The 12,914-nt window shown below is 42.6% G+C and overlaps 1 protein-coding gene across 2 annotated transcripts in view; it reads right to left on the bottom strand.

Moving 5' to 3' along the window:
• eml5 (EMAP like 5) overlaps positions 1-12,914 on the bottom strand; it is a 51,473-nt gene that overhangs the window by 30,017 nt on the left and 8,542 nt on the right. For both annotated transcript variants that reach the window (XM_084742089.1, XM_084742090.1), the window contains exons 2-5: positions 8,612-8,771; positions 5,579-5,677; positions 4,796-4,864; positions 212-397 (exon numbers count right to left, since the gene is read on the bottom strand). In XM_084742089.1, coding sequence (XP_084598215.1) covers positions 212-397; positions 4,796-4,864; positions 5,579-5,677; positions 8,612-8,771 — 514 coding nt within the window. The remainder of the gene's footprint in view (positions 1-211; positions 398-4,795; positions 4,865-5,578; positions 5,678-8,611; positions 8,772-12,914) is intronic.

Genomic DNA, 12,914 nt, shown 5'->3' with positions numbered 1-12,914 from the left:
CTGTTGATCCAATAGATATCATTTAATCCTGCGGAGCAAAAGGCTGATCCTTTTCTACTGAGCAGAATCAAACCAAGCCAGCGTACGTGGCTTCGACCCCGGTTCAGTTCACTGGATGCTTTCACTGTGATGCTTTTGTGCAGCATGCAGTAGGGTGGGTGTATGCAAAATCAGCCAGAGCCACAGAGCACCAAACATCTTCTAAACTCACCCCATGAGCTCCTTGCACCGTCCTCATCAGGTTGATCCCTTTCCACACATATATGTCACCATTCAAGGCACCTGAATATGTGATCTCGTCCTTGGCGCAGGCAAGGCAGAGGATGGTTTGGAGATCCCCCGTTTTGCCAAAAACACCACGTTTGGGTGTGAGAGCATTACCACATAAGCTCCAAAACTGCAAACACAAACAGAAAGAGTGAAAGAGTGTGGTGGCTAATAATCCCCCCTGTAATCCTGTCCTGAAAGAGCAAATGGACAATTATGGAACATTCGGGTACAACAGAGTGAAAACCATCAAGTCATTTATGGTCTGACAGCCACACACAGAGCAACTCCATTAACATACACACTCACACACACAGGCAGACCTTGAAAGAAAGCAAAGTCAAATTCAAATGCTCCCCCTCCTCTTCATGTGATACTGGGAACTCTTGCTGGGGGTCAGTGCTGTAACCACCTGATCAGCATGCACAGACACAGACGCACGCACGCATACACGCCGCCTCATTATTTATGAACAAGGTCATTGGGATGCACGGGCACGGCCTCGTCTGAGGGCTAAATCCATCAAATGGAGGAGTAGAGAGCAAAAGAGAGACGCTCTGTCTGCATGGAGATGAGATCACAGGCAGAGAGCTCAAGGAGGGCGTCTCGAACACTGAGACACGGCTGTCGGCATGTGAAACAGAGACACACTGATCAACGGCAAGCAGCAGGAAAACGACAGCCGTTTTTCTGGTCTGTCTTTACTCTGAGAAATAAAAGTTTAAAAAGGGTTCCTCCTGAAGGGCTACCCAGAACCACTTGCTTCTGAAGAACCCTGAAGAAGTTTTAGATATATATAAAAGGGGTTTTGGTGGGTGAGTGTTCTAGATAAAACCTTTACAATATAAGGGTTCCTGTTTGAACCCCCTGGGTGGCTTCTAGATAAACCCCTTGAAATATAAAAAGGTTTTTGGTAGAACCCACTGGGTGGATCCTTTTAGCAGCCTTAGAGGGGGGAAAGACTCTGGATAGAACCCTCAGAGAGGATTCCGGGTGGAACCATCACACCATAGTAGGGTTCTCCTTTAGAACGTCTCATAGAGTGTTCAGGGTACAACTTTTCACAGATGGTTCCAAGATTAACCCTCTATATTGGGTTCTAGTTAGAACTCTCTGAAAGGGTTCCAAGTGGATCCTTTATAAGAGGTTCTACCATGAACCAAGAAGGGTTTTTTTGATGGGGACAAGCTGGAGAACCCTTTATGGTTCTCTTTAAACCATTTATTTCTTAGAGTGTAAAGGAGAGTGTTCCTGCTCATTACCTGAACTCTGATTCACTGTAAAACCCTTTTTAAGAACCAGAATAACCTTGAAACGGGATGATTCTGCTCAGAAACTGTAGGCGAATGGTGATGCTGCTGTTTCTGACCACACAAGAACTGTTCTGCAGAGGCTTGATAGACAGTTGCACAATGAACAAATGAGCTCCTTGATAGTGACAGCCTGTCACACCCTCACTAACAGCTATCCTCCTGACTGATAGGGCTTCTGTGCGCTAACAGGAGCGATCGATTATCAGAGACAGGCATCACAGCCTCAGATACAGCCCTGCCATCAAACATCCAAGGCTTGTACGCACCTCAACAGGACAGGTCGCTCCTGATCCTGAGCTCATGACTGAGTATTACCATTTGCATGTACGTGAGCTTACTTGTAGGGTCGAGGCTGAAGGTTAAGCAGTAAAGATCATAGGCGTGTGAGTAATCTGGGAAGGTGTATATACAGGTTGAAGTGTGTCGAGTGTATGCGTAAGGGTTGGAGGGAGATGGGAGCGGGAGGGGGCTTTGTGGCCCTGCCTGTTGCGGAGGCAGCGGGGATGGATGCAGCGTGACTGCACAGCCCTCCCTGCCTGCAACTGATAAGGCAGCAAGACACGGGCGCCAGCTAATCCCTACGCTGCTGAATTACTGAGAGGAGACGAGATGCTGGAGGGGTTTATGATGAGGCCAGGAGCAGGAGAGGAAGGCACAGAGGGAGAGGGGGAGCACAGGAGAAAGGTGGAAAATGAGAGTGCTTTGAGTGTTGAAATCAGGACCTGGTTAGCAGTGTCGCTTTCATTGAATAAGACTTTTGATTTCTTAAACATCCTCCAGAGAACATAGCGGAAGCTGCTCCTCTTAACCCAGGATTAGTGGTATATCATTAGCTCAGTTACCTCCACCATCACTCCGAGGGAAACCTTTTTATGTAATTAATGGAAAGAGGGTCGTAACTCATCAGCTACCGCACTGCATCACCCCTCACCCCTTTCATTTCATTCATAACGTCCCTCCTGTCAGACTACAGTGACCCTGAATAGTATCAGAGCACTAAATGCTATGCTAACAGAGGTCAAGTCTTTGGCAGCTCACTGTACAGTAAGGAATATGAATGACTGAGTGTCAGCGTTGCTGGAAGCTGATTTTCTCAAAGCTGCTGTCATCCATTCAGAACGTGTCAAATACACACAAATATATACATATACAGTATATACATAATACTATAGGACACATAATACAAAATTATACTGTACATCACAGCCACACCAGGTCGGTGTGTTCACTATTATGGATTACACAGATAATATCAGATTTTTGCCAATAGATTTTCAGATCACACAGAGAAGAATGAAACCAGAGATTGGGAACTGAAAAAAAATAATGATGCAATATCTAAGAATTTCATTTTAATGTTCAGAAAATAGTTAAACTTCTAAACAAAATGTGAAGAATATTATGTTATGTCAAAGAAGTCTACCTATTGAGTTGCAGAGACATCTACTGAAGTTAGCATGCTAACAAGCTAGCCCCAGCCCATCCTGTCTTGTGATACCACTTTGTACCTCAAGAGGCAATAGTCTGATAGTATAACTCAAGCCTTCCCTCGTAGTTTCAGCTAAGAGATGTGTGCGAGCAGTAAGTTTACTACATTCCACAAGATCTCTTACGTTTTTAATTTATAAATAAAAAAATAAACTCACAAGAAAAGAAATATTCTTTGATATATTTTCCTTGTTAAGCAGAAAAATACAAAAATACTCATTCTGGATTCAAGTTTCTCTCTATTACCAATCTAAGACTAACCTAACTGCCATGTTAAGTCATTGTAAAACACAATTTGACAGTTCTTACATATTGCACCTTTAAGTAGCCACAAGCCAAAAAGGTTACTATTGGACTATAAAAAGCAAGACTGATGGTATGGCCCTTTAAACAGCTTCTAATCAACAACTAATGTAGCAGTAGGCAGATGATTGGTAGGTGTGGTGTTTCTGTGTTTGTGTGTGTGGGCTCAAGAGGGGCACGCTGAGGTCTGAGCTGTCCTGAACTAATCAAAACACAAATGACTGTATAATTAGCTCAGAGGAGCTGCGTGAGGATGAGAGCCTTGCCAGCAGCCACGGCCCTCCTCGTCATAGAGGTTGTGTTTTCCTCAGCCTGCTAGTGAGTGGATTACTGGGGCTAAATCTCCTGGATGCTCTGAGTGCTATAATCGCTGGGCGAGCACAGGGCCGGGGAGCAGATGTCACATGGTCCGTAGGGTGAAGGCTGGGGAATTATGTGGGACAATTGCTGGATTGCCTTGGCATCAGAAAACCAGAAGGGAGGGGAAAAGGAGTGGAGGAGGAGGGGGAAGACCAGAGGATTCAGCGGGGACTGGGGGGGGAGGAGGGGGTTGGGTGTGGTGGCCGGAGGGGGTTTCTGTGCCACGGTGGTGGGGGAAGAGTTCAGGGGGGAATTACTACAAGAGGAGGCAGGTCAAGCTGGATTGACACGAGGGAGTCATCAGTGAGATGTTACACCACTGGGAAATACGTATGGTAGGCTAACCCTCCCCGCCTGCATCAAACCCATTTACGAGTGCCACAATGTTTAGCCTCGCAGGGCCTGTGGGCACATTTCCTATCTGAGCATGATTCACTCTCTTCCCCAGTGTTTGGGAAACACGCTTCCTCTGTGGCTCTTGTTATTTCCTAATGGCCGTGCCACTCAAGGAACACTACTACATATCCCAAGGGAAGGCTTGGCAAAGACACCCTACGCAAATGCATCAAAGATTTATGAACGCCACTCTTCTGTGAAAAAGAAGTGATAGAGATAGGCCTGAAAAAAGCGAAGTGGGCACAGCTGCCGTTTGCACAGGACAGGGTTTTTAAACGCTGAATGAGGAGGGCTGAAAAGGGGAGCTACTGAGTCGCGGAGTCATGGTTCCCCATAGAAAGAGAATATTTCTCTTCTCTGTGGTGCAGATTACTACAAATTTGAGGGAAGAGACTGTGAGTCACTGCCTGTCCTACTTATGTTAAGTGCCTAATAACCATGGACTCTGGAATAAAGTGAATTTGCATACATCTATTTTAAGACTTTGATATGGTCATGGAGATAAAGCAGAGAAGGCAGGGGAGAAAGGGGCACAGAGCCAACTTCAAAACTTCCTAAAAATCATAATCTGTTTTCAGATATTATGCAAATGAGGCATAATAGCTCCAGCAGCCCTCAAGAACTGGCTGTAATCTATGGGATGTGAAATGACCAGGAAGGGGCTGTACCTTGATATGTTTGACACCGCAGCTTACAAGCTTGCTCGGCTGGTACAAATCCCATGATATGTCAAATATCTGTGGGGAAAAAACATACAATCCATTAAATATTGGCTTATTGTTGCATTAACACCACAACATCATATTTGCTTTATGCAGTATATCGATCTTTCATGCATCACGTTACAAAAGGCAGAGTTCCCACACATTTTCCCCAGGAATTTCTCAATTCCATACTTCTCAAATTTCCAGCAGATTTTTCAGACCAATTTCAAAAAATACAAAAGCATTCTTGGACATTTTAAACTGTAAAATTACAGCGTGAGGCTGAGGCAGAGCCTATGTTTTCCTCATATGATATGTTACTGCTCCAAATGCCATGAAAAAGACTGAAGAAAACAGAAAAGAGGGAATAGTGTGGAAACAAAAATTTTTCATACTCTTTTCCATACTGCGTAGGAACCCTGAAAAGGACAAAAACATAAAAATAACAATGAAAATGAAAAGAGGAAAGTGTGTGTTTGCATGTTTGTGTGTGTTTGCACTGGCTGTGTTATAATGTGTGTGGGCTGAGTTAGACAACAACAGCTGCCTGTATTTCATCTTTTTAAAATTCCTTTTCATTAGCTGTGCGCCCTCTCAGACGGAGCTTGGGAAAGCTCACAATCAATCAGGCCTAACTTGTTTATGTCACCTCTGGGCAGGCGCTCCATCCTGCATTTATAGCTAATTGAGGCGGTCGATATATACTGAGCTTTGTGATGGAGACATGGGAGGAAGAAGAATGTTTACCCTGTCTGTATGACCAGGAGCGGCTGCCAGAACCTTTCCCCTCCTCCAGTCCCACACGCAGATTGTGTTTTTAGAGTCCAAACCCACGGACACTAAACACTGCAAAAAAGAGAGCACAGAAAAAGATCACAGAATGAACAGACTCTGCTCTGTAGCACTAATCATTGCAAAACAAACCTAACTACCTCCACTGTAGCATGGTGAGCCACAATGAAAGGGCTAATAACAGCTACAGAGCAGAACAGAACAGTTGTCCAGCCCCTGGCACTTCCACTGAGCACATTTGAGTGCTTTTTGCTGGAGGAGCCTCCTATAGCTGACTGAGTGAGTAGGCAGCAGCAGCAGCAGTGGAGCAGAAAAGAAGAGAGCAGCTCTTATGGAAATCCTTTGCCACTCTGCAGCTTGCTTTATATGGCGGAGGATGTCCTCTTTGGTACACTGCTGAATCAATGTTCAGCTGTGGATAGAAGTCTCTCGTGAGGCATTTGCACTGTTTTAACTTGTATTAGTGCAGTCTGTATTGTAATGATGAGCAAAGAGGCCCTGTATGACGAAACCCAATGAAACCATGCAGATAAGGGGGTTGAAAAGTACATCCATATCTTGAAAGGTGTTTTTTTTTTTTTTGCCACATTAGCGGAGTGGCTCTAAGGATGTCAATCTGTTGATTGGTCCACCACTTTGGTCCAGACAGAAATATCTCAATAACTTTTAGATTGTCATAAAGTTTCATATAGACATTCATGCTTCCCTGATGATTGATTCTTACATTTCAGTGCTCCCTTAACTTTTCCTATAGCAACATTATCAGGTTGAAATTTTGCCCAATACTTCAGTTTATGAGTAAATATATAAACATGCCAATAAATGTATAAAATAAACTAAGATGGTGAACATGGTAATTATTGTACCTTTTAAACATTAGCCCGTTAGCATTGTCATTGTGTGCCTGTAAGCATGATGACATTAACATTTAGCTAAAAGTGCTGCTGTGCCTAAGAACAACCTTAGTTTATTCACTAAACAATTTTCTGTTTAGTGCTAATTAGCAAATCTTAGCAAGTTTTTAGCTTAGCTTAGCTTAGCTGCTAGCATGACTGTAAACCCTTAGTTTGCTTAGTGCTCCTCATTCTAAATTAAATGATAATTTAGAAAAGTTGTAATTAATAATTAAATAGTAGTAATAATTAAATGTGGCAACTGACATGCCAAAATAAAAAGCCACCTTTTCCTGTTTATTTTTATGGCATAATGTGAATTTCATGTGCAAATATTCTGTTCAATTGTGTGTATAGGTGTGTTTTAATCAAGACATGAGAAACTGGAAAAAGTGTTAGTATAGCTTCAATGTGACTTGATGTGGCATGTAGACAAATATAATAATCAGAACAAGAATAAAGTAAATCACAGGCTATAATGAGTGGCTATTGTACCAGACAGCTCATACTGAAATATCTAGAAGAGGTGTCTCAAACATCAGTGTATTTTTTTTGTATTGTTTTAATAGATGGACGGGGCAATGGCACAAGGGATTCCTCTGGATTGTCCCGAGTTTAGCTCTGACTTTCTCTGATCCAGGAAGGGGGAGAGACGGAGAGTAAATAGAGCCGCTAAACTGAGAAGCGATGGAGCCTCCTCTGGCTTTAAACACTGTCACTTTCCATCTAAATCCCCAGCTCTCTACCCGAGCAGGAAAATAGCACGGGGTCATCTCCCTGTCTCGTACTGCAAAATACAGGAGGTATAACTCCACTCTGAGAACTCCTACGGGAGGAAGAGAGAGAAGTGCAAATATAAAAACCTAGAGATGGTTTCGCACACTATCGATTTTCATAGTCCAAATCAACATGAGGTGGAGGCTGCTGTGTGTAAATATTAACTGATGGCAAGTCTGCAGAGAGTTGCTCAAAAGTTAACATGAAAAGGTTCAATAGCAAGTTGCTTGAATACAGTGGTGTTAATGTGTATATGCTGCATGGTCTCACTCTCCAGTTGCTTATTTTCACATGAGTAATTAAAGGCTTTTATCACCTTAACACAACCAGGCCCCATCAAACTCTGTGATGCAAACTACCAAACATTGCCGCTGACTGTTTTCCTGTAAAATCTACCAAGTAGAGCATGTCTGGGTGCAGCTGTCCAGCTAATATTGCTGGAGTAATCACAGATGTGTCATTCAGAAACTCTGCCTGTCAGGCAAGCCGCAAAAGCCAGCCTGCAGCTCTTGAGTGGAGTTTTGATTGTTGAGGCTGTGCCTCTCAAACTGAACATTTCTGGTTCTTCAAGCTTAAAGCTCTGTCTGTGCTCTTTTCAGCAAAGCACAAACCAGTAACTGGTAACCAGCAGAAAAATAAAAATATTGGGCCACAATTCTTAGAATAGAGTGCTGTAGAAATGAGTCCTAAAACCTTGAAACGAGGCTCAAAGCCAGTGGGCTTTTGGTTAGATGACTGAAAATATGGTCTGTTTGTGTAAGCTGAAGAGATTTACACATTTTGTTCTACAACAGTAGAATACCTGAGTACTTTTTTTAAGCTTTTGTATGTCCTAAAAAAAGGTTGAAAGTGGCTAAATGAGACAAAAGAGGTTTTTACGGATATTAAACATTAGCATGTTGAATACTAGACACTTCTAACATTTTTACAGCAAAATTAGTGCATATTGGTTAGAGGCCATTGGCCTTCTTTGCCTTCACCAAAAAGGTGCAAAAACTAGCATGTCCATCTAGGTGTGATGTTGCCATCACTGCTGATTGGAACTGGAGCTGATAAATACCTGTGACTACTGCAGAATCATTTGACCTACGAAAGAATGTTGATTGTACCCTTTGCCATTGAAGACAAAAGCCAGATTTTAGTGGGTGTTAGTGGGTCTTTTGTCCTGTGTAAAATGGGCCTTAGTGATGGTGACTTCTGGCTTGGCCTACAAACATACATCATCCCTGCAGTGCTCTATGCTAGGAAACAGCCAGCTTCCAATCTTGTGGTGGATTCTCATCATTAGAACATTAGTTTTATTGTGTCACAACTGTACCTGTCCCTCGAGGTCAAAGGCCAGGCAGGCGATGCCATGTGTGTGCACGTCCTTGAGAATGGAAACAGTCTGCACGGTGTAGGAGTCCCAAACACAGATATAAGGCTCCTTGCCCACCTGTCCTGTGGCCACCAACACACGCTCTGGATGCAGAGCTAAACTGTACAGAAAGAAAGACAAAGAGAGAGGGAAAACATCTGGTTAGCATTGCCATTTTGCATGCTTGTGCGTGTATGTTTGTCAGAGGAAGGATTCACCCTCCCAGCGGAAACCACTGGGATGAGATGAACACATTAAGTCTATGATGGGTCTGAATATGGAAGCAGCGGGGCAGCTTGACGAGGTGACATGGTTCAATTAACTCAGTCATGCTCAAATACACACACGCACAGCCTGGATGGCTTCATGCATGCCTACCGGCTGTTCCTAGAGTATAAAAAGCAGTAACGGTGAATCTGTGAATTCCTTTTTGCTCCATTTTTGTGCCATTTTTCAACATCTCTTGAACCATTTTCTACCCCTTCCACTTTTTTTAAAAAAATTCATGTGGGGTTCCCTTGCATCACTAGGCATATGTTTGTAACACTGTTACATAATCCCCCCTCCTTGTACCTCCCCACCTACACACAGTCCCACTCTACAGCTGAGCAACAGCCTGCTGTATAAAGCTGTCACTCCCTCCCCCCCTGCTCCACCCATCCTTTCATCAGCCGCCAGTCACGTTCCAGGCAGGCCTGAGTGATTCACTGGGCAATTCTTCCTCTTGCCTTGTCCTGGCCTATATATTTCATGCTGCGACGGAGCTCCCTCCATTATAATCAGGCTGCGTGTTTTGCCAACTGCTCTCCAGAATTTCTAATCCTGGCTTGTATTCAGACAGCAGGTCGGAGAGGCTTTGCAACCTGCTGAATCTACGCAGTTCATGACAAACATCTCAGTCTTCATCTCCTCCTCTGTCTTTGTCCAAGTTTTCAGTATGAATCTTCTCTCTCTGACTTGTGACACCTCATCTCCATTCGAAATGCGCTGTCACCGTGGACTTGACAAAGCTTAGCATCTCCAAAAGCTGACGTAGGTTAGAAGTGACAGCCCTGATCTTTGTCCTCCCACTCTCCTTGTTCTCTCTCATCATCACTTCCGCTTCCCCACCTTCTTTGCTGAACCTCTCTCCAACCTGGCACAATTTCTTCATCTTACTTTTTATGAATTATATAATCAGAGCAAAGCAGCTAAAAATAGCATTCAGAGGAAGAGGGAAAAAAATGATTGGAACACTTTGAGATACAGACAGACACAGCAGAGAAAGCTGCTTTGGCACAAGCAGGTAGTGCACAGCAAATCTGTCTGGTCTGACACTGGAACAACATGAAACGCTGAGGAATGAAATCTCCAACAGTGACAGAGTTAATGTCAGGCCAGAAGTACTTGCAAGAAACACTGACACTCAGTTAGACTTTCACTTTAGTTTTGTCTCATGTCCTTCCAGCTTTAAAGATAATATGAGGAATTTTCAGAAAATCCTAGTTAATTAATTAATGACACCAGTGTCTGTTAATGAACCGCAGTCAGCATCCTGTGGCTTGGGAAACAGTAATGAGACTGAACGCAACAGACCAGCATCATGTTGTTAGATGAGGTAAGTAAAGTTAAATTGAAATTTTTTGTTTGTGTTGCATTTCCTGATACCTGATTTCGATACTTGAACTTAGTATCAAACTGCTAGCTGTGCATAAAAAAGTTCAATCCACTTCGTAAAGAGTCTCTATTGTTTTCCCCACAACCTCAACACAGTTCAGTCCAATTCAGTTCACAATCAAAAAACAAGAACTCAAAAAGTCTGTTCTTGGTTTTACTGTGGATCCCCACAAAAACAAATCAAAACAGGAAATTAAGATCGAAATAACAGCAGAAATAATGTACAACACCAAGTAGTTATGGTAGAGGTCAGTCTGTCAATAACTTAGTCAGGTTTGCAGTGCTGGCCTTAGCTTTGCTAAAACATTAGCATAGTCCTGGTGAAACTCCGACCTGGATTTTTCCTCCTCCTGACACACTCCAAAGACTTCTGCTTACCACAAGCTCACTATAATAATGCACATTTTGCAACGACATCTAATGCCAAAGGAAAAGTGGCATTTCTCTCCTCCACTGACCATAAAATTTGGCGTACAGGATGCTGCTAAGAAGTAGCAGAGTCCTGTTTCAGGACTTATAGATTACAGGGTATCACGCTTGCGTACTCGCTGATACCTGATGCTATATTTGCAATATCAGAGGCATTTTCTGATACTGGAACAACCGTAGTCGCTAGCACATATGTTGCACTATGTAGGTGCGAGCAAGTATCCCCAGGGTTTAGTACCCAAAGGGTTTCATTTTTTTTAAGCTGCTACAAGGAACTTTCATACTGTGCTGATTTTGGAGGCTCCTGTGAACAAAAGCAATAGTGTTTCCACTGTGATAACCACAAATTTAATAATATTCCTCAGATAATATTTAATAAAATTATCTGAGGAAAAATCTTCTCCTGTTTCTTCTTAGCTGGCTAATGTCACATCACGTGGGAAAATGTAAACACTGGCTCTTCTATGCTGCATGCTGTAAATCGTATCATCTGATTTCAAGGATAATCTGACCAGGTGGCAGGCATTACAAGAAACATAGCATGTTTAAGTTACATTACAATCTGTTCACACAATGGCAATATAAACCGAATAACACATGTAAATTACTTCACATAGTACCTTTAATATGTTCTGTATATTATGCCCGTGTTACTGTTTGCAAAATCAAATGCAGTCTTTGAGCCAGCAACAAACAAGATCCCTGTTTCATTTACATTTCTGTCAGATGAAGAGCTTGCTAAATGCCATCACTAATGACTTAGCCTGCAGTGCATCACCACGGTTCTGCTGTTTGATAAAGGCTACGGCTGTTTGATGCGGCTGTCTTCCATCTGCCACGTCCTGTAGTACAAAACTAGCTAAATACTGCAGCAATTAAACAGCCTGTTTTCATGTAGATATGAGGTGAATAAACAGCCTGAAGCGAATAAACAGTCTGAAGAGTTGATTTCTCACAGTGAAGAAGACGCAAAAATGCAGCAGAGGAAGAGACGAAGGTCAACTGAGCCATATAGAACAGCAGAAGATACACTTTTATCCCCTCCAGCAAAATAATTTCCCCTCTTCAACATGAGTAAAACAAGCTACAGGGACAACTCTGATTTATATTACCCAGCAGTATTTTCCTTTGTATGATTTTGCCTACAGTGGATTAAAAACAAGCAGAGGATTAGCACATTTCTGCAGGTCTATACTGTACAGCTTGGGATATTTCCCAGGATTCCACAAACTGTTTCTAATCCACCTGCCCATCAAACTCCATCTGAAACACCTGCCCATGCAGCAAAAAATAGAAAACCTGGAATGAAAATAAAAGAGACATGAAAGAAGAAGGTGAAATTGGGGGTGACAGGGGCAACAAACGTGGGCTGGATTCTCACTGAACATGCTGTCATGACACTTAGGAGGAAAAAGTCCTCTCGTGGAATATTAGCTGGATTTCAGATTTCAGTTTTATTACTAATACATTTTACTAAACAATAGTATAAATATCTTGTAGAAACACCAATATTAATTTCCATAGTACAGTACTGTATATACATTATATATACTGAGGTATTTGTTTGCAATAATTCATTTTGTCATGCATTATGAACCACTAAATACATGATAATAATCTACAGTCTGACATCATCGACATCTGGACTGTTTCTACATAAGGGTAAAGTGAGGATAAGATCAGAGCATGTGCAGCCGCTTCCACCTCATCTGTGTAAAACATTCATAACACCACTTAGATGAGACGTCCGACCGACTTTATTTTTTTAATCCCAGCGACACAACAGTGCTGAATCATGCCACTGTGCTAAGTAACTGTACTGAACTCTGGAGGATCCTAATTGAGGAAGACAGATCTGCTCTTTAGAGACCACGCTGTCTTTCACAGAGCGGCCTGGCAGCTCCTCACAGCGATGATGGGACCTGTAAGACCTCAGCAGCTCACTGACACTCTGCACAGACTGAGCACCTGCAAATATGTGTAAAGGTATGCAGGAAGCAGACAGCATTGTCACCAACAGTAAAGGTTATAGGTATGATGTGCTCCTCCTTAGAGCTGCAGCGAATGATTGTTTATGAATCAATTATTAAATTAATCACCAACTGTTTTGATCAATTAGTTTAGGTATTTTTTAAGTAAAAAAACGTAAAATACTTTGATTTTAACATCTTCAACGTGA

Source organism: Lutjanus erythropterus, chromosome 18 (genome assembly GCF_056507025.1).
Source record: "Lutjanus erythropterus isolate fLutEry1 chromosome 18, fLutEry1.hap2, whole genome shotgun sequence".
NCBI lineage: Eukaryota > Metazoa > Chordata > Actinopteri > Lutjaniformes > Lutjanidae > Lutjanus > Lutjanus erythropterus.
The sequence above is the reverse complement of the archived record's forward strand: the minus strand, read 5'-3'. Positions and strand labels throughout refer to the sequence as shown.